General features: G+C 57.6%; 1 protein-coding gene across 1 annotated transcript; it reads right to left on the bottom strand.

Moving 5' to 3' along the window:
• On the bottom strand, positions 1 to 27112 carry MELTF (melanotransferrin). Its single transcript, XM_079766773.1, has 16 exons — positions 26839 to 27112; positions 25159 to 25313; positions 23965 to 24064; positions 21541 to 21723; positions 19403 to 19559; positions 17984 to 18051; positions 12603 to 12790; positions 11774 to 11954; positions 10913 to 11064; positions 9058 to 9154; positions 7566 to 7760; positions 6632 to 6788; positions 6478 to 6545; positions 4115 to 4302; positions 2515 to 2713; positions 1 to 2046 (listed from the first exon to the last, which is right to left on the bottom strand). Exons 1-16 carry the CDS (start codon positions 26885 to 26887, stop codon positions 1967 to 1969), a joined length of 2217 nt encoding a protein of 738 aa, XP_079622899.1. The 5' UTR covers positions 26888 to 27112; the 3' UTR covers positions 1 to 1966.
• Positions 27113 to 27880: the final 768 nt, after the last annotated feature.

Raw genomic sequence — 27880 nt, 5'->3', positions numbered from 1 at the left:
TTCTATCAGAATCCACGCCTCGGCAGGTGCAGGGCTGTTTGGCTTTATTGAGAACAAACCATCTTCTCTGGGTGCTAACACAGTGAGGGCCCCCGGCCGTTGCCTTGCAGTCGAGGTCACACCGCACTCACTCAGGCCACACCGTGGGTGGCTCACCGCCTAGGGGTCACACGCTGGCGGCTTTCTGACCCAGGGTAGCCATACTGAACACACTTCTCACTGCACGGATCTCCCTTAAAAAAAAATCAAACCATCAGAGAAGAATCCTTTGCTGCCCCATGAAGAGGGTCCAAAGCTTGAGAGCAGAGGGGCTCCTCCTGGCCCCTCGTGGTGGTCGGTCGAGGGGAGGGCCTTGCCCAGCATGGTGGCCAGGACCCCTCAGGACGGTGTGACAATGGCCAGGATGCTTCCAGGGGCCTCCTTTGCTGCTGGGGGATGGCAGGGACCCGACGCCCACAGGGAGCCCCACTTGTCATCAGTGTCTCTGAGGCCCCCGCAGACTGGGATGGAAACAGCTCCCGGCCCACGCGGCTCCTGTTGCTTCTCTCGCTTTGGTTTTTCAGGGAGCAAAACTCAGGGTAAGAGCTGGCAGTTCTGGGAAGTTTTCTGGCTCCTCAGACGACTGTGGCAGCAATGGAGTAGAGAGAGGACCCTCTCCAGGCACTTCCGCCGACGCTCACAGGGACAGGAAGAGGGACCCTTCCTCTGGGAAAGTGGCCTCAGGTCCGCTCGGTGCAGGGCTGGGTGGGGAGACCCCGGCTCACTGTGAGGACACCATGCACCTAACCTGGGCCTGTGGCTCTTCTGACGAAGAGAAAGGCATCCCCCAGTTCACAGTGCTTCCGAGGTCCCTTCGGTCTGCACCCAGCCGCTGCTGCCAGGTGGACAGCCTGGCTGCCGAGGGGTGGGCGTCACACTGCTGGTGGGGGAAGGGGGTGATCTGAGATGGAGCCGAAGAGGAGGAAACGCAGGCGGAGGGACTTCTGCTGACTGGGCTTCACCCCAGGGCAGAGCCTGGTGCAGCCGAATTCACCGAATGGCAGGGCAACAGCATGTCTAGCTCCGAGCCTCCCTCCTGACAGCAGACGGGTGCTCAGGCAGAACTTTAGACCCTGACCTGCCTCGGGCCCCAGGCCCCTTAGAAATCTTACTAAGGAGCATTTCCTTTGTTTGAGGGGCCCTGGAGGGTTTCGTCCCAAAGGCCCAGCCCAGCACAGTCAGGGGGCCAGTGGTCTGGGCCGCACCGAGCCACACAAGACGAGACCGTGGGGCTGCTGGAGCCAGAGGCGTTGGCTCCTCGGAGGGCCTGGCTGTAGCTCATCTGGTGGAAGCCATGGTGGCCGGACACAGTGTCCTCAGGTGGGAGGCTGGGACCGAGTCTTGAGGACAGATGGGGCGGGGCTGATGGAGGTGCAGGGTCCTTCTCCAGAGGAAAGTGGGAACCAGCAGGGAGGGGCCAGCAGGCCCTGCCACCTCTCAGCCCCCGGGGCGGCTCCAGCAGAGGGAGCCCTGGGGGAAGTCCGGCTCAGCCTGTTTCCTTGGTAACTGGCCTTTCCCAAGCCCAAGCCTGGTGAGGCCCCAGGTGGTGGGAGCTGCAGGTCTGCGGGGAGGCAGTGCCAGCTGTGGGCGGCTGTGCCTGGGAGGCGGGCCAGCTGCCTCAGGTGGCAGAGGGACAGGTGGTGCCGGGGAGGCAGAGGCTGGGTGCCAGCAGGAGAGACCTGCTCACGTGCAGCTCGAGGTGGGGGGACTTTTCTCTAGCCTCCATCGTTTCCCGCTCTGAAGCAATCACAGACACTGCAGTGTCGGGATCACAGCTCTGAGGAGCTCCGTGGCGTCGCACATTTCCTCTCCCATCACACGTTTCTCGCCGAGTGTTAGCTGGATTTACTGAGGAGAACAGCCTTATTTATAGAGGTTTCTGGGTGGGTTTCCATTCCGAGGGCGGGGGAGCTTGCCCGGGGCTGCTTCAGAGGGAGGGCGGGAGGCGGCCGGCCGCGAGGGCCAGCGGGAGCAGCAGCAGCGGGGAGGCGCCGGGGGCAGGGAGGCCTGGGGGGGAAGCACAGCATTAGGCCCGGAGGCACCTCGGCTGGACGTGATGGCGCACATCTCCTCCCACTCCGCCCACCCGGCCGCCTCTCTCTGTGCTGCTGCAATTTTCCTCCTCCCCCCCTTTTTTTTTACATATTCATTCCTTTCAAAGTTATACCACCTGTATATTTATGTAGTTGCCTCATCCTTTCTGGAGATTATTTTTAGCCTTTCTATTCATTATCCCGGTCTGTCTGGGTGACACAGCCCGTTTCTGCTGCAGCTCTCTGCAGCCGCCTGTTCAGACCCTCCTGAGACCTCGCCTCCATCATCTGCAGCGACCTAGAGCGCCCCTGAGTTCACTTAAGGTTCGGGTGACAGGCTCGGGAGATGCAGGGCAACAGGGCAGGACGCCTGCTCTTCCTTTGTGGGCTGTGCACCTGCCCGTCCAGGGCTTCCCCAGCCGCCTCGCGGCCCCGGCCCTACCTGCACGCGAGCACTGCTGGGACAGCATCCCTTCCAGAGCCGCCACGTAGTCGGGGCCCAGCCAGTCGAGGTAGGTGGTTTTCTCCCCCACGGGCTCCGCCCGGATGGTGGCATCCTTGAAGAGCAGATCTTGGCCATGGTAGTCGGAGGAGTCGAACATTTTGAACCCGTTCTTATTGTGGTCATCTCCAAACAGGCCCTGGAAGCGCCACAAGCAGGCCTGCTTTTTGTCTGGGCCCACACCTGGCCACCCAGGGGCTGCTGCTAGTCACGGCTTCCCACAAGGCGAGCCAGGGAGCAGGGGTTTCAGGCCACCAGGACTCGGCCTCAAATCACAGGCTGGCAACCCACCGACCAAGGTCATCAGAAGGGATTGGAGTAAGATGTGATGAAGCTACCACAGGAAGGAGTGAAGTGGCTATGGATCTTTTTTGGGGGACTCAAGGATCCTCTTGAGGATCTGATGAAAGCGATCAGCCTTGTCCCCAGAATAATGCACATCCAAACAGGGCCCGCCCCCCAGGGCATGCCAGAGAGGTTTTTTTTTTTTTTTTTTTTTTTTTTTTTTTTGGGGGGGGGGAGGGAGGAAGGGGTTGTTTAGGACCAGGACCCTGTTGTCAGACAGCCTGGGTGAAATTCTAGATGTGTTTTGAAAGTGCAGCCACCAGGATTTGCTGATGGATTGGATGCAGAGCATGGCAGGAAGGCTGGAGTCCAAGGTGACTCCCGGGGAAATGGAGAGGCTCAAGGGGGAAGACTGAGGGAAGGGCGTCCAGCCTTGGACTTGTTCGAAACACCAGTTGAAATGTCAAGTCGGCCGCTGTTAGATGCAAGCCTGAGACTGAAGGGTGGGTGGCAGCAGGACGGAAGATGTACGTGTGGGAGATGTCCATCAGTGTATCGACGGAAGTTAAAGGCCTGGGACTGCATGAGGGCCACAGGGGTGCAGGTGCAGCAGAGAGAGGTTTAGGATTGAACCCTGGGGCCCTCCTGCCGTCACAGGCCTGGGAGGTGAGGAGGGACCAGGGGCTGGCAGGAGCGGCAGCCGGGCAGACAGGTGTGGGCCCCGGGGGCCGGGGGAGACTCCAGGACGAGGGCGCTGCGCCCAGGGCTGCGGAGACGTCAGGGCGATGAGGCTGCGCAACAGCCACTGGACTTAGCAACCTGGGTCCCTGTGCCCTCGACCGGGGCCGTCTGGGCGGGGTGGGGGCTGGTCTGGAGTAGTCTCCATCCTTAAGGGAGCCCCGAAGGGGAGGACTGGTGGCTCCAGAGCAGAGACGACTCTCCGAAGGAGCTTTGCTGTAAAGGGCAGTGGGATTATGGCTACAAAGGGATGTGAGACCAAGAGAGGTTTTTTTTTGTTTCTTTTTAAAGATGATAGAAATACCAGCATGAGAGTGGTCCAGCTGAGAAGGGAAAATTAATAATGCAGGAGACAGAGGGGAGACGGGTTGGAGGGAGGTCCTTGGCTGAGTGAAAAATCACTCAATCTGCCCCTCCCCCGGCAGCCTCAGTTTCTCCTGCGGTAGACGGAGGTGTGCCGGGGGCTTGGCTCCCCTCCCACCCACCCCACAGTGATGTGGGCCCCGCCCTGGCTCACCTGGGCCTTGTCCAGCAGTCCATACACGGCAAAGATGTTGGTGTCCGGCCGCACCATCACGGCGTGGGACGGGATCTGGGCCAGGTTGCAGTCTTTGAACTGAAACACCTCAGCCCGGGCCCCGTTGGGACACAGCAGCTCATAGTCCTCCGACTGGAGCTCAGCCGCCCAGGGCTCGGGATTGTGGCCTGAGGGGAGGAAGGGGAGGGGCTGCTGTCCTCCTGGATCCCCAGACCCCTGACTGGGAAGAGGTGGCAGTGTCTGCCCAGCTCCCAGAACCCCCCGTTCTCCAACTGGTCTGCCCTATTGCCAGGATGAGAGAGCCCGGCGGGATGCAGCGTTGGTAGGAGCGACAGGTCGCAGGGAGTAGGGAGTGCCTGCTCTGCGACAGGCATTCCCCAAGCCCTGCTCCATCCTCACAGAGTAACCGAGGCAGGCAGCCCCCTCCCATTCTGTGGGTGAAGAAACGGAGGCTCTAATCACTCAGGCAAAGCACCCGTCGGTGTCTCCCAGGTCAGGCCTGAGGGTGGGATGCGGGTCTAAAGGTGGTGGTCGACCTCCTCCCCTGACAGCTGACGTTCTCAAACCAGATGGGGTACAGCATCCTTGTGGGCCCATGGGAGGCCGTTCCAAGGGCCCCACTTGCAAAGAGCCTCTCTCACTTGGTAGTTCCGGGCGGGGGGGTGGGGGTGAGCAGGAACCTGGGCTTTAAACCAGCCCCCCCTGATTCTGAAGCAGGTTGGCCCAAAGGCTTCCCGAGAAACAGTGCCCTTGGGGGGCATCACTCTGTGTCTTCATGTATTCACTTGGTACCCACCCTCGCCCCACTTCCCGCAGGAACTTCAGGCGGGCCCATGAGTAGAGACAAAAAAGAAAAAGGGAGCCCTGGCCAGTGCAGGGAAGGGGCTAGAGCACCAGCCTGCACACCGAAGGGCTGAGGCTTAATTCCTGATCAAGGCACGTGCCCGGGTTGCAGGGTCAATCTCCGGTTGAGGGCACGTGAGGGAGGCAACCACCGACCGATGTGTGTCTCTGACGTCAATGTCTGTCTGTCTGTCTGTCTGTCTGTCTGTCTCTCTCTCTCTTTCTCCCTCTCTCCCAACAACCTTTCCCCTCTATCTAAAATCAATGGAAAAATATCATTTGGTGAAGATTAACCAACCAAACAAAAAATGCACAAAAGCAACAACAACAAAAAAGGGAAGTGAGCAGCCCAGGAAGGCGGGTGCTCACTGCAGGTGGTTCTGGGAGGCCTCCCTGACCCCAGAGGGCAGGGGGCCAGGACCAGGCAGGCTCCCAGGCTCCTGCAGGACACGCCACCCCTCCTCCCGGGATGAGCCCCAGGCTCTCGGTGGAGGTTGGAGGGGAGAGGGGCTGTGGCAACGGGGCCTGGAGCCCTTCTCAGCTCGGTTGGGGCAACTGGTGTGCAGCCCGGTGACCTTCACCGGCAGGCAGGCGGGTCTGAGTTCTGAAATCCCAACTGATGTTTTCCCTGCATGTCTTGCTTTCCCTCCCCGCACCTCCACCTCCCCTTCGGGACACATTATGCCGTTTCTACACTGAGTTTCTGTGCGGAGATGTGTGAGGAGCGAGTGGGAAAGACTGTGCCTCCAGTGTGTGGGGTTCAAAGCCGGGTGTAGGCAGGATTTAAGAAAGTGCAAACGAGGGGTGCTGGAGGGAAACGGCCTCCCGTTTTCGGAAGGAAAAGATTCCCTGCCGGAGGGAGAGCGGGACGGGCAGGGAAGGAGTGCCTGTGAGGGGCCCTGCGCCCTGGCAGGACCCCGGGTGGGCTCAGGGGGTCCTAGAGCACAGAGGCCCTGAGCGCTTGTCCCCCGAAGGAACCCAGAAAGGTGACTCCGCAGGAAACACCGCCATGTGCCCTGACGGGGTGTGCCTTGCCTCTCGGCCAAGGGGCTGCAGCGTGGCTTCCCTGCACCTGGCATTGACCTGCTGGGGACTAGAGACCAGAAGCTGCTGTGAACTGATACCCCTGTGGGGCGAGGCCCCTGCCACCCACCCCTCTCACCCCACACCTCGGCACCACACCGATACCCCGGGGCCTCTCCACACTGGGAGATTCCCGGTCACCGAGGAGCTGCCATTTTGGTGGAACATGGATTTGGACTCTGGACCAGGAAAGACTGCCGTGTGCCCTGTGTTCCGGATGGGTGGCCAGAGGTCTGTTCTCACCACGAGGCTCTGGGGGCCCCGGGATCCCCAAGGGCCAGAGACTTCCAGACTCAGTCTTTCCTGTTGCTGCTTGGCCCCCAATCCCAGCAACACCTGGTGCCTGGATTGTGCTGGGGATGGGGAACAGCCCCCCCAAATCTGGCCTAGCTCTGGCCCCAGCCCCCAGCCTGTACCGTCTGTGTTGTCAAAGACAGTCGTGTGCTTGACAAAGGCGACGTCCCCCGCGTTCTCAGCCAGGCACCTGCCACACAGGAGGCCAGAGCAGGCGTCAGCAGGAGGGTGCCAGCCCCTGTGCCCGGCCCCCGGCCCCTGCCAGCCCCCGAGTACCTGAAGGCGCCGCTGTAGCCGAAGTACCTCTCCTGGCTGTTGCCCACGCACTTGTTGCGGCCCTGCTCGTCCCCCACGCAGAGCGCACACAGCGAAGACGGGTAGTGCCCGGGGTTGTTCACGGGCACGCAGCTGGCGCTGAAGAACTCGCTCACCGCTGGGGAGCAGGGAAAGGGCGGGGCTGAGGGGCCTGCTCCCCACCGGTCTGCCCACCCTGCCTGGCCTTACGGCTCCAGGCCACCCATCCGCCCGCCCAGCTCAGCGTGGCAAGACCCCTGTGAGAACGGCAGGCAGGGGAGAACGCAGAGGCTGTCTAGATACAGGAATCCCCTGGGTAACCTGGTGCGTGGCCACCCAGTCTTCCCTGGAACTCCCCCAGGGATGGGGAACTCACTACCTCATAAGCTGGTCTGTGCCCGTCAGAGCACCTGCCCAGCTGCCTGGGAGTGGAGGCAGCCCATCCCAGCACGCTCTGTGTGCTTGTGGCGGTGACTAGAAACAAAGTGGTGCCAGCCAGGACAGAGGTGTGTGCGCCTCCGCCCAAGGATCTTGCCAGCTGCCTCCTGCCCTCCTGGAATGTGCACGATTTAACACATGGGGGGGGGGGGCACAGATGGCATGTGGGGGTGCGTGGTAAAGTGTCTTCTTCAGCACTTACACAGATGGATGCCACTTGCCACCCCTCCCCCCCAAGGCTGCTGGGGGTGGGGGCAGGCCCCATGCACACCCCGCTCCCCACGCCCACTGGAGCCGGTTCCACTCTGGGTGATAAGTGGGTAGGGGCACCATGGCACCCTCCACAGAACCACCAGATACGCTGACGGTCACCAGAGTAGTTCCCACCCTCCCAGGTCAGGGAGGAAGAGGAAACCTCTCGGGCTGCCTTCTGTGGGTCCCGGTGGGAGAGGGTCCGCGGCCCCGGGGAGGGCGGCACCTGTGAGCACGTCGCAGTCCCTGGGCTGGACGAAGCCCCTCCGCACGAGGGCGCCCACGGGGATGTCCCAGCCGGCGGGGCTGCCCAGGGCCGGGTGGCAGGAGCGCTTGCCCCGCAGCTCGTTCAGGGTGAAGGCGTAGGAGCTGTTCCGCCGCACCACGGCCACCACGAAGTACGAGCTGCTCCCGTCCTCCGCTGGGCGAAGGGGACACCAGTGAGGCCCTTATCCGTGCTTTCCGGGCCTCCGCTGGGCGAGGGCCCGGGGCACATCCCAGGGCCCCCTCTCCCCTCCCCTCCCTCCTGCTGCTCTGCACCAGGGGTGCCCTGCCCCGTCACAGGCTCAGCGGGCCCAGGCCCGAGGGCTGGTGGGTGTGCAGGAGCACATCCCAGGGGGACCCTGCCTGTCCCCCCATCATGGAGAAGCAGCTCAGTTCTTTCTCCCACCCCCTCCCTTGCCAACAGTCTTCACCAGAGGGATTCCTTTCTTTCCTTACACCCAGGTGGCATTTTTCTCGCCTCCTGGGAGAAAGGTGGAGGCTCAGCCGGCTGCAGAAGCATTTTTTCTAAGCCCAGAGACTTTTCACATCCGGGTGGAAGGGACCCGGGGTCCTGGCTTAAGAGGACAGAGCACCAAGGCCTCAGCCCATGAGCTGGCAGGAAGGGGGCGCCTCTGTGAGCCGCATGGTCAGGCTGGACGGGGCCGAGGAGGCCTCTGGTCCAGGGCCGGTAAACTACCCGCCTGTTTTGTACGGCCTGGGTGACAAGCTAAGAATGGCTTCTATATTCTTAAAGGTTTGTTAAAAAGTGAAGAAGAGGATGTAGCAGGAGAAGAGTATGTGGCCTGCAAAGCTAACGTGCTGACCCTTTACAGACCTTTGCTGACTCTGGGCAGACTTTCAGTAACGAATGGGAACACTGAGGCCTGGGGCTGGAGGTGCTTGCCCGTGACAGCCCACAGCCAGCCCTGGACAGAGGCACTGAGGGAGAGCTGGAGCTTTTGAAACAGCCAAGAGGGGAAGTTTATCTATACTAATAAAAGGGTAATATGCTAATTAGAGCAGACATCTTCTGGACGTCCTTTTGGACAAAGCCAAGGTGGCGAGAGCCGAAGCAGAGGCGGTTAGGGGGCGATCAGGCTGGCAGGGGAGGGCAGTTAGGGGTGATCAGGCCAGCAGGGGAGGGCAGTTAGGGGTGATCGAGCCAGCAGGGGAGGGCAGTTAGGGGTGATCAGGCCAGCAGGGGAGGGCAGTTAGGGGTGATCGAGCCAGCAGGGGAGGGCAGTTAGGGGTGATCAGGCCGGCAGGCAAGCAAGTGGTTAGGAGCCAGTGGTCCCGGATTGTGAGAGGGATGTCTGAGTGCCGGATTGGAGAGGGTGCAGGCTGGGCTGAGGGACCCTCACCTTGTGCATGAATTTTGTGCACTAGGCCTCTAGTATACATATAAACATCAACCACCTCCCAGACAAAGCCAGCAGCCTGGCCCCTGTACTTACGGGCATACTGCTCGCCAGCCGCCGGAACCAGGCCATATGCCTTCCCAGCTGTGTAAATGTCCTCACCCCTCAAGGTCACAGCGTCGATTTGCCCAGCCTGCAGGGGGACAGAAAGGGTGGCCAGGATGGGGTGGGCTTCAGGATGGCTCTGGGTGTCAGGATCTGATGGCGGGCGGTACCAGGGCCAGGTCTCTTGTGGGCTTTGGCTCAGGCTCCCTTCCACTGTGACCCCATCCTGCCCCATCAGCCCCTCCCTCTCGTTGTGAAGATGTGTGGGCAAGAGGGGTGCCTGGAGGACCAGAGGCCTGGGACCAACCACCACCAGCACTCCCGTTCATGGGTGTCTTCCATTCTTTCAGCAAATGTTTTCTGAGGGTAATCGGCTGCCAGGAGAAGGTCTCCTGGTTGTGAGGGTCTGCTGAGCAGAACCTAGCATGAACCCTGCCCTCTTGTTGGTATGGGTTCTTCCCATGGAATGCCCACCCTCGGAGGCCTGGGCGGGGGCTACTGTATCCCCAGCCCCTGGCCAAGGATGGGCACACAGCACGGGTGTAAGACATACTTGCAGAATGTGAGTGCAAGTGGACGAACGAGCGGGTCTTAGAAGGAAACAGTCTGCGGGCCTGTGAAGGAGGCTATGGGGCTGAGGGATGAAGTCTTTCCTCAGGAGGCAGGTGGACACTCCTGAGAGGCTGTGGTCTGGCCTGCACTTGGGGACCACCCTGAAAAGAGCTCCTCACCATCAGGTCCCACCTACTTGCTCTTAAAAAATAGGAGGGATCTGGCCAGTGTGGCTCAATGGTTGAGCATTGACCTATGAACCAAGAGGTCACGGTTCGATTCCCGGTCAGGACACATGCCCGGGTTGCAGGCTTGATCCCCACAGTGGGGTGTGCCAGAGGCAGCGGATCAATGATTCTCTCTCATCATTGATGTTTCTATATCTTTCTCCCTCTCCTTTCCTCTCTGAAATCAATAAAAAATACATTAAAAACAAACAAACAAACAAACAAAAACCAAAAACAAACAAACAAACAAAACACAGGAGGGGAGGAGTCCAGGAACTTAGGAGCTGCTGGGACCCAGTGGCCATGGTGGGAATTCATTCCTGACTGCAGGGCCTCGCGCCACCACCGAATCCTAGCCTCTGTCTCCAGTCAGAGCAGCAGGACAGAGCTGAGTGGGCCTCTGAGACCAGGACCAGTGCTTCTGACTGTGGGTGGCGGGCATCTTGGTGGGTATCACTAAGTCACTGTCATGGGCCAGGACAAGCGTTAAAACAACAACAAAAGCCCCCTAGAATGCCATAGAACAGGAACTATCCGCATACGTTATACTTAGCAAGGGAGGAAGTACTGGTTTATTTCATGTCACTCTATATAAAGAATTTTTAACATATATCTGAAAGAGTTTTGCGTACTAGACTGTGATTTATGTAAAACGTATTTCTGACGGTGGGTTGCTGTCAAAATGTTTAACAAACCATGATCCAAGCCCACCCCTACTGTGCACAAGGGGAAACTGAGGCGCAGAAGGGAGAAGGACTTGCCCAAGGCCACAGGGTCAGCGAGGGCCGAGCTGGGCCGGTCTCACACTCCTATTCCTGGCCACCGCTCAGTGAGGAGGAGTCCCTGTGATCCCCAAGGGGAACAGCCCCCCTCTGCCTGCTCCCTGGGGTGGGGTGGCGGGTCCCTGTGGGTGCTTCCTCCTCCCCTTTCCCTGTGGAGTTGTCACAGGAGACCTTCTCCTCCCCAGGCAGCTCTGTGGGGCAGGGGGAGGGCAGGTAAGGACCATCCCGGGCACTGCCACCGCTCGCCCACAGGTCCCGTTCTGCCCCGCTGGTCACGGCCCCCACCTGGATGCGTTCCATGCAGTGCTGGGGGGACTCGGCCGACACACACTGGATCTCCGGCCTGAGCCTCTGCCGGCTGAAGGCCACAGCCATGTCCCCACACTTCTGGATCTCAGGAGTGGACAGCACACACCAGTGCAGGTAGTGGGGCAGCCCTGTGTGAGTGTGAGCGCGTGGTCACCGCATACTCGCCTGCTTCAGGGGCCGCCCTGAGCATGGCCTGCGGGGTCGGGGCCGTGGGGGCTAGCACCTCAGTAGGAAGAGCTTGGAGTCAGACCCCAGGGAAATTCTGGCTTTTCCTCGTTAGCAATAAGGGGTAAGTTTTTTAACCATCTGATCCTGTGTCCTCATACAGATTCGGGATAACAACCTCTGTCTGGGGGCTGTGAGGAAGCTTGAGGCAGATCATGGCTGCCAAGGATCTAACTCAATGGCACGCCATTTCCCTGGTTGTAGGTGGAGGAGGCATGGGGCTGGGCTGGGGGCAGGAAGCCCAGGTGTAGACTACTGCAGTAGTCCAGGCTCTGGAGACCACGCCTGCGCCAGGGCCGTGGCCGTGGTGGAGAGGAGGAGTGAGGCATGGAGGGAGGAGAACAGGATTTGATGACTTCAGTGCTGAAGGGGTAAGGAACCTTTCCCGAGACACACCCTGATGGCCTGGATCCCACCCCCGAGGGGCGGGGCTTCCAGGGAACCCGCCACCCATGCAACTCTACAGATGCTCCCTCCCCAACTCCAGTTCTCCCCCTCCCCCGTCTCCCCCCGCCCAGGGTGGTGTCCTCCCTGGCCACCTCTCCAGGAAGCCCTGCCATTCCTGCAGTCAGGCTGGGCTGGAGCCGGAGGGGAAGAGACAGGTGGACTTACGGTTGGAGTCACAGAGGAGACCCTTCATGGCACGCAGGTACTCAGGGCCCAGCCATGCCTCATAGGTCTGTGTGGCGATGGGCACCAGCTCAGAGGTGGCGTCTTTGAATAGCAGGTTCTTCTGGCCATAGGCCTCAGAGCTGAACATCTGGAAACTACTGTTCTCATGGCTGAACAGACGCTGTGTGTCAAGGGGGGCTGGTGAGGGGCTGCAGGGGTGCGTCCCTGCCTCCCAGATCAGCCACCACCTCCTTCTTCCCGTGCCCTCAGGGCAGGAGCTCACTCTGAGGACAGGGTGAGGCGCCACCTGCCCCCTTCTTCGTGCTCCCCAGTGTGTTCTGCCTTGTCACCCTCAGCTGACTGGACATCGGACTCAGGGCCCAGCTGTGGGATGGCACCACGGACAAGCAATGGGTGTGGCAGTGGTGGCATGAACAGGGCAAAACTAAAGCTGGTGGGCCCAGCAGTCAGCAACTTGTCGCTCTTGTAAGCAGTGGTTGAGCAAAACATTACTCACCATATTTAATTAATGGTGTCCTTGGAGATTTATTGGGTTTGTCATTTTGTTTGCTCGCTCCTATGTTCCGGTTTTGCTTTTCAGAGTTAGCTAGCACAGTCAGTGCCTCCCTACACGGACCTGGCCTGAGGTTGGACACCACAGAGGCCTGGGTCCCCAGCTGGGTGAGTCCCAGGGGAGGGCCTCTGGGTCCTGCCCCTCCAGTCTGGCCGGCCCAGCTTCAGGGTGGCTCTAGCCTTGAGCTCCCACCCTGGTGAGAAACAAGAAGGCCCAGCACCTCTTAGGAAGCTGAGTGGGATGCCTTGAACTCACCTGGCCTTCGTTGAGCAGCCGGAAGATGAGGCCTCCATCTGTGTCAGCCCGGACGACCACGGCATGAGCGGGCACCCGGGCCAGGTGACATTGTCTCCATTCAGTGACGTCGGCCCGGCTGCCATCCAGGCACAGCAGTTGAAAGTCCTGTGACAGCAGCCCCTGGCCCCAGGAGGGCAGGGTTTTTCCTGGGAAATTGGGAAGCCTCTGGTGAGCGGACGGGGAGGGGCGGTGGTGTGTGTCTCTTAGGAGGGCCTCAGGGGTAGCCCATGAGAGGGAGCCTGAGGAGAAGTTAGGGTGTCATGGGCCACAGACCTAAGATGAAAAGAAACTCTTTCAGGGGGTTAGAGCCCAGAACTTCACCAGGGGTTAAGAGTCAGAATTACACCAGGAAGTAAGAAACCTAGAACTTTACCTGGAGGTAAGAACCCAGAACTTCACCAGGAGATGAGACCAGAACTTCACCAGGAGGTGAGAGCAGAACTTCACCAGGAGGTGAGACCAGAACTCTGAATGGAGAGGAACTTGGTGGCTGCACAAGACCAGGTGTCTTATAGACTGGGTGTACTTTCTTAACTTTTCTACCTCACCAATTTCTACTAAGATGGATTTGAGGTTACAATACAACACATATTAACAATGCTATCTATTAAGGATAAAAAGAGTAAGAGAAGCTGAAGACGAGAGAGAAGTGCCAGGAACTCACTGCCGCCATCAGGCACGAAATCGGCTCCGAGCAGAGGGCAGCGGGCAGGGCGCCATGTGGAGACAAACGGACAGAATCCGTCAGAACCACGTCCCAGAGAGAAAAGGGTAACTCTTCGAAGCTTCCCCCACATATTAATCCATCTACTTATATTTTGGTATATTTCCTCCAAATCCTTTTTTTATTCTAGTTTCTAACCATTTTAAATATGAGTAAGGACATACTTGATAGGCAATCTTGTATCCTACATTTTTTCATTTGCCATTTTAAAGTAATTTTCCACATTATTGTACACTTTCCAGAAAACTCATTTATAATAGAAAACAAATTTACTTGAAGGAGTGAATATTGACACCAAATAGGAAAATTAAGAAGACTAATTTTAAAATGAGGAGGATAAGCATCTACTGGTAAATGGAAGGGAAAAGATTATTTGTGGGATCATGAAAATTCTGTTCACCCCAAAGCTATTTAAAAACAAAAACCCACCACCAAGAGGGTAATAGTTTGGAAAACTCCATAAAGGTCATTTCTAATGACTGCATAATAACCTATAGCACTCACAACAGTTATTTAGTGTCATTCTCTCCTACTTCCCAACTTTTCTCTATTTTTAAACTGTTGCAAAATCCTTGTATAAAACTCGGGGGATCATTGGCCTTCCTGTGAGACGAATGCATCACGCAGGTATTTTGACCTGCCACTCCTGTTTCTATGGCTAGGGGCAATTAAAGTCATATGACTTTCACTGCTTTAGACATTTATGTCAGTTCCACTCCTTTGCTCTGACCAATTGTTTTGCATGAATACCTTTTAAAAAATTACTACCATATGACCCAGCAATCCCTCTTCTGGGTATCTACCTGAAAACTTTGAAAACGTCTATTTGTAAAGATACATGCACCCTTATGTTCACTGCAGCATTATTCACAGTAGCTAAGACATGGAAACAACTGAACTGTCCTTCAATAGATGATTGTTTAAAGAAGAGGTAGTACATATACACTATGGAATACTAACCAGCCATAAAAAAAGATAAAATACTGCCACGTGCAACAAGATGGATGCATCTTGAGAGTATCATGCTAAGCAAAATAAGTCAAATGGAAAAGGACAAATCCTTTTTTTTTATTCTAGTTTCTAACCATTTTAAATATGATTAAAGACATACTTGATAGGCAATCTTGACTTCACTAATATGTAGAATATAAAATAGAAAGCAACAAGTAAACAAATAAAACAAATAAAAACTCATAGACACAGACAACAGAGAGGTGGTTACCAGAGGAGAAGGGAAGGAGGGGAGAATGAAGGGGGTAAAGGGGTCAAATATATGGTGATGGAAACTAGACTTTGGGTGGTGAGCACATAATGCAGTATACAGATGATGTAGTACAGAATTGTACACTTGAAAGTTATACAATCTTATTGACCAATGTCATCCCAATCTATATATATAAAAGGCTAATATGCAAAGTGTCCCCTCGAGAGTTCGACCAGGAGACCAGGAGTTGGATCACTCGCTATCACGTGCGCTGACCACCAGGGGGAGGTGCAGAATGAAGGAAGGCAGCCAGAAGGCCCCGATCGGCCCTGATCACTGGCCAGGCCTAGGGACCCTACCCATGCTCCAATGTATTGGTCCTCTAATAGATTTAATAAAAAGATGGGCATGATAGGATTTGCCTTGTTTACCTCACAAAGTTGTAGTAAAACTCTAAAGAAATCATTTTAAAAAATGACTTTCTTAGATTTCCTTAGAATACCATCAAAATTCTAAAAGAGCCAATTTCAACCAAATACATCCCTGTTCTTTCTCCACCTTCCGCATTCTCCTTTGCTTGACTCATCTTGGGGCCCAATTCCCTGCTGCCCGTTTTCCTGGGACCATCCTGCTCTGGGGACAATCCCACGTGCTTCCTCTTTCTTTAGAGCACGTTTTTCTTTCTCAGATCTGGCGCCTCGTGCTTTCCTTCATGAGTGTCAGACTACATGATGGACCTTCTGATTTAAAAGGCAAAGATTAACAACAAAAAAAAAGAAATTATTTCAAAAAATGGACAATGATCTGACATTCTGGAAGAGGAAAAACTATAGAGACAAAGGTCTGATTGGTGGTTGCCAGGGTGGGGAGGGGGAGGGGTTGGCTAGAAGAAACTTCTGGAGTGAAGGGCCCATCACAATCACCATCTTGATTGTGGTGGTGGTTATACAACTGTTAGTTCTGGGCAAACTCATAGAACTAGACTTCAAAAAGGATGCGTTTTTGCCGTATATAAATTATATACCTCAATTTAAAAAATGATTCTTAGGCAAATCCAAATTAAGAGACATTCTATAAAAGAACTGGCCTGACTCTTCAAAAATACCAGTGTCACACACACACACACACACACACACACACACACAAACAACACAAAAAATTCAAGAAACTGTTCAAAGTTAAAGAAAACTGAAAATACCTAATAACTAAATACCATGTGTGATCTTACATTAGGTCCTGGCCTGAAAAAAATTGCTGCAAGGAACAGAATTGGGACAATTAATGCATCTAAAATATGGATTGTAGATTAGATAATAGTATTGATATTGCTGTAATTAACCTAGTTATGAATAACTGGAAAGGAGCAAAGGGAAGGCCAAATATATATTTTTATTGAATCTTTTGCTTATTTTTATTTCTTAAATTAAATCTTTATTGTTGAAAATATTACATATGCTCCCCTTTTTCCCATTGACCCCATTCCCCCCGCCGTTACCCCCCAAGCCCTTCACCACTCTATTGTCTGTGTCCATGGGTTGTGCATTTATGCATACAAGTGCTTTGGTTGATCTCTTCCCACCCACTCACCCTCACCAGGAAGGCCAAATGGTATGGGCATGCCACTTGTGCAGCTTTGCAGGAAGCTGCAGTTTAGATGCATGCCCAGCAAAGTCTGGGTGAAATAGGGAAGTTACTTGTCTGTCAGTCACACCTGGGAACAGGTCATTGGTCAGAGCAGGTGTGGCCCCTGCAAGTGCAGCATGATAAGGCGGGCAAAATCATTCGGCCTGGCCCTGCCAAGGTATTAGGGGCGAGTTAATTAAATGTCTGACCAAAAATATAGCAGGCTAATTAAAAAAAAATTTTTTTATTGATTTCAGAGAGGGAGAGAGAGAAACATCAATGATGAGAATTATGGATCAACTGCCATGCCTCCTACTGGGAATTGAGCCCACAACCCGGGCATGTGGCCTTGACTGGAATCAAACCCGGGACCCTTCAGTTCGCAGGCTGACGCTATATTCACTGAGCCAAACCAGCCAGGTAGCAGGCTAATTTTTAAGCTGATAATTAAAAAAAAAAATCTTTATTGATTTTTTTTTACAGAGAGGAAGAAGAGAGAGGGATAGTTAGAAACATCAATGAGAGAGAAACATTGATCAGCTGCCTCCTGCACAACCCCTACTGAGGATGTGCCCGCAACCAAGGTACATGCCCTTGACCGGAATCGAACCTGTGGGACCTTTCAGTCCACAGGCCAACACTCTATCCACTGAGCCAAACCGGTTAGGGCTAAGCTGATAATTTTGTATGGCCCTTGAATAATGTTATAGTATCCAGATGGCTATTGGCAGAAAAAAGGTTCCCCACCCCTGTGAAAGGAATTAGCACTTTTGGTTTGCGCATGCTCTTGCTCTTAGTTGACTCCTGGCTTGCAGGGCCCTCATGCTTCTGCATTTGTCCACATGGCCCACAGCCATGTGGACCCCACACACAATGGACTAGTGAACTGCACTGCTTAATGCTACACCGCACCCCGCTCCACCATGGGACGGACACTCCGGACACTGGCTTTGCTCCTAGCTCTGCTGAAGGCCCAGCTGCACATCTTCCAGGACCGGGTTAAGGGAAATGGGACTTTGGGAATCCAGAGATGTAATCCCACGCAAATGAAAATCACCCATCCTCCTGTGCACATTTCAGAAAACTCTTTACTCAAGATATAGTAAGGACCCCACTCCCACTCGCTACAAAGCAAGAGCATCCACGCATTTCTTGGGTAATAGTATTGTGTCGATGTTACATTTCCCGAGTTTGAGAACTGTGCCGTGGGGAGGGCCACATCTCCCTGGTCTGAGGAGGCACAACCTGGAGTATGGAAGGGGTCTGACACAGGCCCACATGCGGTCAGATGGTTCAGAAAGAACACATCCGTATGGGAAGGACAATACGTCAGCATGGCAAATGCTGAAAGCCGGTGTCCTGGTAAAGAATAAAGGGGAGTTCTTTGAATTACTCTTGCAATTTTTCTAAAGTTCAGTTATTTCAAAAATTTTAAAATTTATATGGCAATGATATGTTGGATCAACACCCAACACCTCGTCCAGAGATAAAGGGCTGGCTTCTTCAGACAAGAGGAAAATGCCAGGAAGGGACGGTCGATGGGAGTTAGTTTGCAAACTTTTTTTGGAAAAGCAGAACCCAGTCTTCGAGTGGAAGCCGAACCTAATGCCGTATACACATCAGGGCAGGGCAGAGCCGCTCGCCCGGCCCCCTTGCCCGCACAGCAGTTTGAACTCCATTGCGGAAACCCACCTCTTCCTCTGCCCACTCCTGGTTATACAACTGTTATATATAACAGTTGCCACGCCGCCCCCCACTCACCCCCCCCACACACACACACACACTCACCGTCAGTGTTCTCCAGCACCGTGCTGTGCTTCACAAACGCCACGTCCCCGGCCCCTTCTGCCAGGCACCTGCAGAGGAGAAAGCTGTGAGCCTGGGTGGCTCTGAGCCCCCGGAGCCCCTCCGGCCCTGCCCAGCCTCCACCTCTGGGGGCCTGGCCTGGACCGTGGGGTGGCCATGGTGGGCACGGGTTGCCAGCTCTCCGTGTGGCTTTGCCCAGTTGTGGGGCCTTCCCAGGCTTATCACCTGTGAAGTGAGGGTGAAAAGGTGGCTCCTCTGGGAGAGATCCTTGGTGACCTGTGTAGACCCTGTACATCCGGGGCCTCAAGGGAGCAGTGCTCCTGTGGCAGCTGCTATGGGCAGCTGCAGCCCCTTCCACGCAGGGTTTGAAGATGGCCCTGCCCTGAGGCAGGGGATGGACTAGACCAGGGGTCGGCAAACTCATTAGTCAACAGAGCCAAATATCAACAGTACAACGATTGAAATTTCTTTTGAGAGCCAAATTTTTTAAACTTAAACTTCTTCTAACGCCACTTCTTCAAAATAGACTCGCCCAGGCCGTGGTATTTTGTGGAAGAGCCACACTCAAGGGGCCAAAGAGCCGCATGTGGCTCGCGAGCCGCAGTTTGCCGACCATGGGACTAGACCTTCTCACGCCATAACAAAAACTCAGAGTGCAAGGGGCCAGGACTGCTATGCCCCCTCTGCATGTCCGGGCCCAGGGAGGGAGGCGGGGGCAGGGGCTGCCTGGTCCAGGGGGAGCACCCGGGAGAGTGGGTGGGCGAGTCTCTGGCTTGGAGGACAGGGGACTGTTTTTCTCTCTGTGCTAAAACCCACATTTACCCAGACCCCGGCTGGAGCGTGGGCACCCGCAGGCCCCCCGGCTTCCGTGGAAACACTGAGGCCAGGGAGGTTCGAGGGGCTCGGCGGGCTTCCGTGCCAGTCCCCGCGGGGCACGGCTCCTTTTCTATGGACAGACGGACGTGCCCCACAGCTGTCAGACTGTCTTCTGGATCCGCACAGGCTCCTTCAACGGGCCGGCCTGAGCCGGGGATCCCTCCCCCGCCCCCATCGCCCTCCCTGCTGCTCTGAGACACGGGATGGGCACAGGGGAGTGGCAAAAGGTTGTTTTGTCACTCTCTCTCTGAGCCCTCACTCTCTAAATATAGCAAACATGTTGATTTATGAGCAGAGCCAGCCTGGCGTGCTCCGGGTGTTGTTGTTAAATCAGCCGGGCACAGGAACTACATAAAGGGCGCTTTGATGTGATGCAGCCACACGGCCACTCCCGGGCCCTCCCTGCCCGAGTGTTTTTCCCCAGCTCTATGCGGCCTCAAGGCCTCACCCCTGACTCACCTCGCCGGCCCCCCCCCCCCAGAACCCCCCCCCAGCGCCAGCCCCGCCCCGGCCCCTCTCACTCACCGGAAGGCCCCGCTGTAGTCGTAGTATCTCTCCAGGGGGCTCTTGTCACACACCCCCTCCCCAGCCGCGTTGCCCCGGCAGAGGCGACAGAGGGACTCGGAGTAACTGGTCTCTCCTGCCCCCGGGACGCAGCTGCCCCCAAAATACTCGCTGACAGCTGCGGGAGGAGAAGAGGGCGGTCAGGGTCAGCCAGCTGTGCAGCGGGGTCAGGCCCCTCGCCCTGTCCCCCGAGACCGGCGCAGGCCACTCCGGCTGGAGGGGAGGGCTGGCTCCCCAGGGACAGGGCTGGACCCTTCAGGCTTCAGTTTGAGCAAAACTGGGGAACTGGCTCCCGTCGGTGATTCCCAAACTGGGGCCACAAAAATGTGGGCACTGGGGAGGGACTGCTGTTCTTCAAAAATGGCTCAGGAGACAAACCACTTACCCCCAAAGGCCGCATAGGACAACTAATATCAACCAGGTACTGTTCTCATTGAGGGTTTCACGTCAACATCAGTAGGGGTCATCAATGAAAGCAGGGAAGGACATCAAGTGTTACTTAAGGAGTAGAATTAATTTATAGACAATGCTTCTCGGAACAGGGAGGGGGAGGGAACCGGAGGAGAGGGGTGCGTTGTGGGCGAAGAGGTTGGTTGGACTCGTGGTTCCAGGCCCTGCCAGCCCGGAGGCCCATGCCCACCCTCTTGACAAATATTTATCCTGTGCTGAGGGCAGCGCAGTGCGGGGAGCGGGGTGCGGTCACATGGTGCTCATCCCCCAGACGGACGCAGTTCTGCCAGGGCGGGCGGGCCCTTTCTGGGCCTGCTGCACCCTCCCAGGGAGAACCCTGTCACAGCCGTGCCCGGTGGCTGGTGCACCACCCACACCCGCGCCGTCTGAGAGGACATGGCTCCCGGGCTTCTGTGGGTCGTGCTGGTTTACCCCGGGGTGGGGGCAGGGTATACCTGGGTACATGTGTGTGCAGTGTGGGCTTGTGCATGTGTGTACATGATGCAGGCGTGTGCACAACGGTAAGGTGCCCACCGAGAGGTGTGGAAGCTGAACTTGTAATAACAACAGCTCCGCGAGGTGAGCACGTACCCCGCCCCGTGCCTGGCGCGAAGACAGTGCGTGTGAATCATCTCAGCCCTCCCAGCCCACAGAGCTCTCCTCGCCTCATCCCTCCCTCCAGCTGTCGTTCAATTTCCCATTTTACAGGATGAGGAAACTGAAGTTCAAGGAGCTAGAGTAACCCATCTGAGGGCAGGTCATCCATCTGACAGCAAACTCGGGGCTTTAAAAGACCATTGTTTCTCCCGCAAAATCCCGCATCCTGCACCCATTCCCAGAAGCGCTGGTCAGCGAACCAGGAGGCAGCACACTGTGGACAAGGGATTTGGGGACACCACAAACTTTACTGGGGGGGGGGGGGGCGGTGTGATCCCAGAAGGACAGTTTGAGAATGTGGTGGTCATGTGTCAGGGGCCACCTCAGCGCTGTATTGTGTCCACTGTGGAGAGTGACACAGCCAGGTGGCCAGGAAAAGAAGCCCCCGGCATGAGAAGCAGGCTCCCGCTCTTAGCCGGACCCTCAGGCCTTCCCCTGACACCCCATGCATTGCATTCTCAGCCACCCCGCTCAGCTCCCCCTCAGCTCCTCCTGCAGAACTTCCTGTCTGCACCACAGCCCTATTCCCTGTCAAATGGGCCCGTCAGGGAGCAGCAAGTCTCTGATTCGCTACGCGTGAACTTTCTGGGTACAGATCAGCAGCTTGAAGAGATAGTGTTTCTAACTCTATAAAGTTGAGGACACGTTTCTGGAAATAGCGACCTACACCAGGTGAGAGCTGCTCTTTGGTGAGTCACCAGGTCCCAACGGGGGCTGGGCCTGGGTGTCAGGACATCGCTCTGGGGGAGGGGGGCTCCCCAGAAACTAAAACAGTGGCAAAGTGGGCGGCCCAGCATGAAGACAGGAGGGGCTGAAACACCCACGAGGTGTCTGGAGGGCCCTGGAGAGGTGGGACTGTGCTGCTCTTTAAAGGAGCTGCGAGATGAAGGCGAGCCTGGAGGGAGGCTGCCCTGCGAGGGGACCAGCAGGGAGGAGGCGAGGAGAGCGGAGCCCAGCGGCCCAGGAGCAGCGTCTGCCGTGGGAGCCCTCACCTTTGAGCACGTCGCAGCCCATCACCGAGAGGCTGCCGCTCTCCACCAGGTAGCCCACGGGCACGTTCCAGCCCACAGTCCTGTTGATGCCCGTGTGGCAGGACTTCACGCCCTTCAGGGTGTGGATGGTCAGGTTGGAGCTCCTCTTGACCACAGCTACCGCATAGTAGGAGGTACCAACCTCTGGACAGAAGAGAGGGGAGGAGTGAGGGCCGCAAGGGAGAAGCCACGAGAGAGGCCGGGGTCCTGCCCGAGAAGGCTGTGGGAAGAGGGGTGTGTGTGCCACGCAAACCTGCTCATGAATGCGTGTGTGTATGGATGTCCATGCGTATGTATACTTGGGGTTCTCGTTACTGAGAGAGGCAGTGAGTGCAAGCCACGTGTCTTATTACAGACCCCGCCCCCCCCCCCCCCCCTCATGTGGTAGATATTACTTCGTTAGTTAATTTTCACCTTTCCTTCCCGAGTCAGCTGGCACATAGCTGGGTCTACATTTGTCTATGTCAGGGCAGCTCTGCAGCTGGACCAATAGCAGGCGTGGCCTGCAAGTTTTGTTTTCCAAAAGGGAAGCCCCTCAGAGAACTTAGAAGGACTGAGGGAATGGTACTGTGGTTATGGGAAAGGAGTGGTTGAGAGGAGCAGGGCAGTGGCTTCCGGTGGGTTAGAAAAAGTGATTTCCTAGTGCTGAGGGGAAAGGAGAGATAGATAGATAGATAGATAGATAGATAGATAGATAGATAGGATAGGTAGGTGATAGACAATAGATAGGTAGGTAGATAGGATAGATAGATAATAGGTAGGTAGGTAGGTAGGTAGGTAGATAGAACAATATGGTCTCACATCACTCAAGATCCTGACCAGGTGCATGTGGGTGGGCAGGAGTCAGACCCTGGCAAAAGATCCCCCCGGGCCAAATACGGCCGTGAAGGTGCCATTCACACAAGAGAGGAAGAAGTCATCTCTGGGGACCGAGGACCAGAGGACCCCCTCTACGTTAGCACGAATGTGCACACGCCCGATGGCACCGTGGTGGTGGGTGCCCGCGATCAGAATGAAGCTGAATTCTAGAAAACAAGCCGGTGCTGTTTCTTGCACACCTGCGTCTGGCCCCTGGCGACCTAAGTGCCTCGCCGGGTCCCACCCTCTGACGTGCCCGCTGCGCCTTCTCTTTCGCTCCTTGAGCACACCAGCTCTTTCCCGCCAGGACTCTGGTCTGGGCTCCACTTATTGTCACCTCCCTGTCCGCTGTGTTTCCACAGGTCCCCCCACCGGCCTTCTTTTCTCCCTCAGGGCCTTTACTTTGTCACACACCCACCACGTCTGTGACCACATTTCGTTGGTGTTTATTTGTTTATTATCTGACTCCTGCTCTCTGGGGGCAGGAACTGGCTCTCTTTTGCTTACTACTCTATGCTCATGACTGGCAAGTAGTAGGTGCTTACTAAATGTGTTGAATTAAAGAGGGAGAGCTGTTTCTGGCTGATGAGTGAAAAGGCGGGCTGGTGTGCAGGGCTGGACTGTGTCCTGTGTCATTAAGTAACCAAGTAACCAAGAGGGACCCTGTGCTGGGCACCGAAGATGAGACCAGGGCCTCCGCAGGGGACTCGCTGTGGGGACAAGGAAAACAAGACCGAAGGGGCCACGACCTGAGCAGAGTGAGTCAGTGCTCTGGGAAGCAGGAGACAGAGGCTCTTTGCAGGGGCGGGAGACCCAGGGGAGCTGCTTGGAAATGACAGCCGAGCTGGGCTGTGACGGAGGTTGGGCCTGGGACAGCGGAGGTGGTGGGAGAGGTACAAAGGGCAGGCTGAGCCTGAGGTGTGTCTGGTCTGAGGTGCAGGGACGGGGGCAAAGGGACTCACACGTCTGACCACACACGCTCCCACATGGGCTCAGCTGGTCTGTGTGACAGGGCAGGGACCACTGTCCCCATTTTATAGTCAGGGAAGTGGAGGTTGTCCAAGGTCACAGGAGGTCACAGGAAGGGGCAGAGCTGGGACTCGTGTTTGGCGTGTGGGCTCTGCCGCTCCTGGTCACCACCTCTTGTCTGGCCCCGCCCCCACTCCTGCAGCTTCTGACAGATGCCACTCAAATGCGAGGTAGCTGAGCTGTACGGACGCCTCGACCGCCCCAGGCGATCACGCCCAACACTATACCAGGCTCGGGCAGCCCCTCAGTAAGAGTCTGTGGGTGAAAGTTAGGGGGCTGCTGGGATCCCTGTGAGGAAGGACAGATGCGGGTCAGCCCTCTGCATCTCTGGCATCCCCCCTCGCAGAGATTTGGGGGGCCTCTGAAGGTTTGTGTGGCCAGGACTCCAGGACTGCTCTGGGGACAGGGCTACTGACCAGCTCCAGGGAGTCAGGGCTGGGCAAGGACACCCCGCTGACTTCGGCTCTCCTCCCTCCCTCCTCCCCTCGGCCCTCTGACCTTGATCATACACTTCACCCACCACGGGCGTCAGGCCGTGCTCCTTCCCCGCCTCGTAAATGGCTCCTCCATCCAGAGTGATGGCATCTGCTTCCCCAGCCTGCTGGGAACACGTGAGTCAGCACCCCCACCCCTGCACCCCCGCCCACTCAGGGACACCCACTCAGGGCCCCTTGCAAAGCCCCGGAGGTCCACCCTGTGCTGGCTCAGCCTTGCAGGCCCCTCCCCCACCAGGGTCAAGGTGACAGCTCTCCTAGGCTAAGGGCTCACCTTGTTTTTCTAACTATGTTATTTGAAAAGTATTAATTTATAGGCCTTACAATAGATGTACATGGTAACAAATCAGCACAAAATGGTATGCAGTGAAAGGTGGGTCTCCCTCGCTCTCTTGTTTCCCAGCCCCCTGCTAACCTGCTCCTCAGGTTTTCTCTCTACGACGCAGACTGAATCGCATACATGCATGCCCTCTTCCATTTCCCCCTTTTCCTTTTAAAACACAAATGGCAGTATACTACCCGCATGTCATGGCGCCCATGAATAGAATTATAGTTCAGCAGAGTTGGTTTGCGCCCTCAGAGCGGGGCCTGGCCGAGGCCCTTGGCCCAGGTGGGACTGGATAGGGCCTGGGGGCATATCAAAGGCCGAGGGGAGGGACACCCAGGCCCCCCGTGCCTGCCCCTGAGGCTCCCCCACACCTGTCCTGCCACTGAAGTCCTGCCTCTGAGTTAGCAGGTCTCCTGCCACTCAGAACTGCTTTCCCACCCCACTCACCCACCCAGGACCTCTGTCCCCAGGTCCTCCTTCCCCAGAAACCACACAAGCCCCGTCTGGGAAACTCCATGGCACAGTGGGTGACCCACCACCCAGGATTCTGCTGTCTGGGCTCCCCTCAGCGGGGTGGGCAGGGTCCCCATTCCAGCAGGGGCCTTGCGGGAGGAACACGCTGCCTCTCAGACCCCTTTCCCCGCGGGCCCGTCTGAGCAGGGGCCCTCTCCTAGGCCTCCCAGCGCCGGCTGGGGCCTGGGCAGGAAACAGGCTGGCCCTTGTTACCTTGGAAACTCAGGAGATCCGATCGCCCAGCCCTGGCGGGGGACACCAGTGCCCTTCCCGGTGAATGAGGCTGTTGTGTGCTCCCTCCTGAGTCAGAGGCCTGCTGTCGGCGGGCGGAGAGCAGAGCGGAAGGAGAGGACTCACCGTGATGAGCTGGATGCAGTGGTCGGCTGAGGGGCCCTGGACGCACCGCAGGGCGGGCTGGATCCCCGCTCTCTGGAAGGCGTGGCTCATGTCGCTGCATTTCTGCTGCTCCGGGTCCGAGGTGGTGCACCACTGCACCTCCCGGCCGCTGAGCACTGCGGGCAGGGGAGAGTGAGGCCCGGCTCCGGGGCTCCAGCAGCTCTTGGTGACCCAGTCTGCTGAGCACAGCTCTCCCCCGGGGGCACTGAGGCACAAAGAGGGGCCACAGACCGGGAAGGGCCGCGTGTGGGCCATGCATGTCCCCGGGCTCAGGGGAGATGGGTGGCTCGAGCCTGGCCTGGCCCATAACAGAGGCAAGGGACACCTCCAGGTATCAGCGGGCACCCGTGACCCTCCGGGCCATCCTGGGCGGCCTGCGGCGCTGGGACTAGGCTGGCTCCTGCCCGCCCTGGGGTCTCGGGGCCTCCTCACCAACTGAGGAAGGAGGCAGGGGCGGGGCTGTGGCTGCCCTTGAGGAGCCTGCACCCTCGTGGAGCATCTGTGACCATGCCCGCTGCCAACCCACCCCCAGGGGGCACGGTCCAGGCCCCCGACGAGCTCCTAGTTCCTGCTCCTCCCGCTGGTGACTCCAGACAGCGGACTTGACCTCTCTGATCCCGTTTCAGAGGAGCAGCCCACCTCTGCGCTGGGAGTAAACCTAAGCGGAGCCAGGACACAGGTCCTCAGGCCGCCAGCGCGGGCCCCTCCCTCTGCGGGGGACCCTGTGGGGCCCCTGATCTGACCCGGCCAGGGTCCCGGAGAGCTGCACCTCGGGACCCAGAAGAGCGGCGCCAGGGCCCCCCGGGTTCCCGAGGCCGATGCCTTTGCAGACCCAGCTCCCCAGCACGCCCCTGCCCAGCCAGGGCTGCCCCGCGGCTTTGGGTCCAGTTTCCACCTCCCGCCCTCTCCTGGCAGCCAAGGGTCAAGATGCGGGTGTCCTCACCCTCCCTCCCACCACCCTCCGCCTCCCCAACCAGGCTGCACCCCGGAATGTGGAAGGTTCCCCCCCCCCCGCCCCAGTGCTCCAGGACTGCACCCCGGTGGGCGGCGGGGTGGCGGGTCAGAGCGGGGCTGAACCCGCCTTGCAGCCGTCTCCGCCCGAGACCCCGGCCAGCAGCTACCGAGGTCCCGCCTCCGTCCCACAGTCCCGGCCCCGACTCCCGGGGAGCGGGCGGTGCGGAGCCCCCGTGGGGCCCCCTTCCCCACCCCTGCGCCCTGCAGGGCGCCCTGGAGCGGGCTCCTCCTCTCCCCTCCCTCCCCGGACTCTTCTCCTGTTTCCGTCCCGAGGGGACTCCGGAGAAGGGGAGCCGCTCTGGCCCCCAAACCTCCTCTGGCTTCCACGCCCATAAGAGCGTTCGCCCTCTGCACGGCCTCCCGACACCCCGCTCGCTCCCCCACGCCTCTCCCGCGCACCAGAAGGCCCGCTTCCTCCAGGCCGGCGCAATGCCGCCTCCTCCGCGAAGCTCTCCAGACATCCCCGTCTGCCCGGCTCAGCGCCAGTGCCCTGAATCGTGCTCATCCGCTAGACGCGGGTTCAGGACCCCCGTTCCCAGCCCCGGGTGCTGCTCAGGGGCGAGGGAGAGCTCCAGGACCCCCGCCCCGGCTCCTGCTCCCTCGGCCGGGCGGGCAGCGGGCCCTCACCAGTGCGCAGAGCCAGGAAGAGCCACAGAGCCACACTCGGGCCCCGCATGGCGGGCGCGGTCTAGAGCCGGGTTGGGTCTAGGTCTGGGTCCGAGTAGGTCAGCAGTGGCCGGAGCTGGGTCCCTGCTTCCTCCCTGCCCGGGCTCTCCCGCTGGTTAAGTGTGTCTGGGGCGTGCCTTGGCGGTGTCCACGCCCCCAGGGCGCGCCCGCCCACCCGGACTGGACACCTGGGATGACCAGACCGGCCTTGGCCTTCTCTCTGGCGCCCCTTGCTGGAGCCTCGGCGGGTGCCGGGGGCCGAGCTTCACCGCTGGGCTGTCTGCGTCCCGGGGCTCACCTGGGCACCACACTCAGCGGTCCCCGCGAGTCAGGTGTCTGCTCTCCGAGGCCTGATTCTCTCAGTTCAAGGGCTGCTCCAGGGCTCTCTCAACAATCGCCGGCCTGCGGGAACACCTTCACTTCCTCGCCTGGACCCCAAATATCATGTTCAACTGGAGAGGGAAAAGCTCAGATTTGGAAGGAAGAAGAGGTCAGAGTCTGAGCTGGAAGGACGCTCAAAGGCCATCACATTCACTCACCAGCCTCTTCTCTTCAAGCACTCATTGCACCAAGGATCTGGGGAGACAGAGACAAACCCTGATGGACACAGGAGGGAGGATTTCTCATTCTAGGCAACTGCCTCTCCTGGGACCGAATGAGGGAAGTGAGTTGCCCAGGTCACTCATTTAGTCAGTGACAGAGCTGGGCCTAGAACCCAGGTGGCCAGCAGAGCCTGGCTCACTCCATCACGCTTTGGAAGATGGGAAGAAGACCAAAGAGGGGGCGAGGCGGAGGAAGCAGAAGAGGACAAAGCAGATGAGAGGAGGAAGCGAATGAAGGTGAGGGAGGAAAGGATGGGTTGTCTCTCTCTCCAGGCCGCTGGTTTTCAAAGTGTGGTTCCCAGACCAGCAGCAGCAGCATCACCTGGAACTTGTTAGATACGCACATTGTCAGGCCCACCGCTGACCCACTGAACCAGAAACTCTGGGGGCAGGGCCAACAC

Source organism: Cnephaeus nilssonii (assembly GCF_951640355.1).
Source record: "Cnephaeus nilssonii genome assembly, chromosome: 3".
NCBI lineage: Eukaryota > Metazoa > Chordata > Mammalia > Chiroptera > Vespertilionidae > Cnephaeus > Cnephaeus nilssonii.
This window is presented reverse-complemented; position numbering and strand designations above follow the sequence as displayed.

Excerpts from the sequence above, each read along its gene's own strand:
- MELTF (XM_079766773.1), bottom strand. The coding sequence starts at position 26,887 with ATGCGGGGCCCGAGTGTGGCTCTGTGGCTCTTCCTGGCTCTGCGCACT. Across the intron at positions 18,052-19,402 it reads GACTACAGCGGGGCCTTCCG|GTGCCTGGCAGAAGGGGCCG; the intron begins GTGAGTGAGAGG and ends TCTCCTCTGCAG. Across the intron at positions 12,791-17,983 it reads GGTGCTGGAGAACACTGACG|GAAAAACCCTGCCCTCCTGG; the intron begins GTGAGTGTGTGT and ends CCAATTTCCCAG.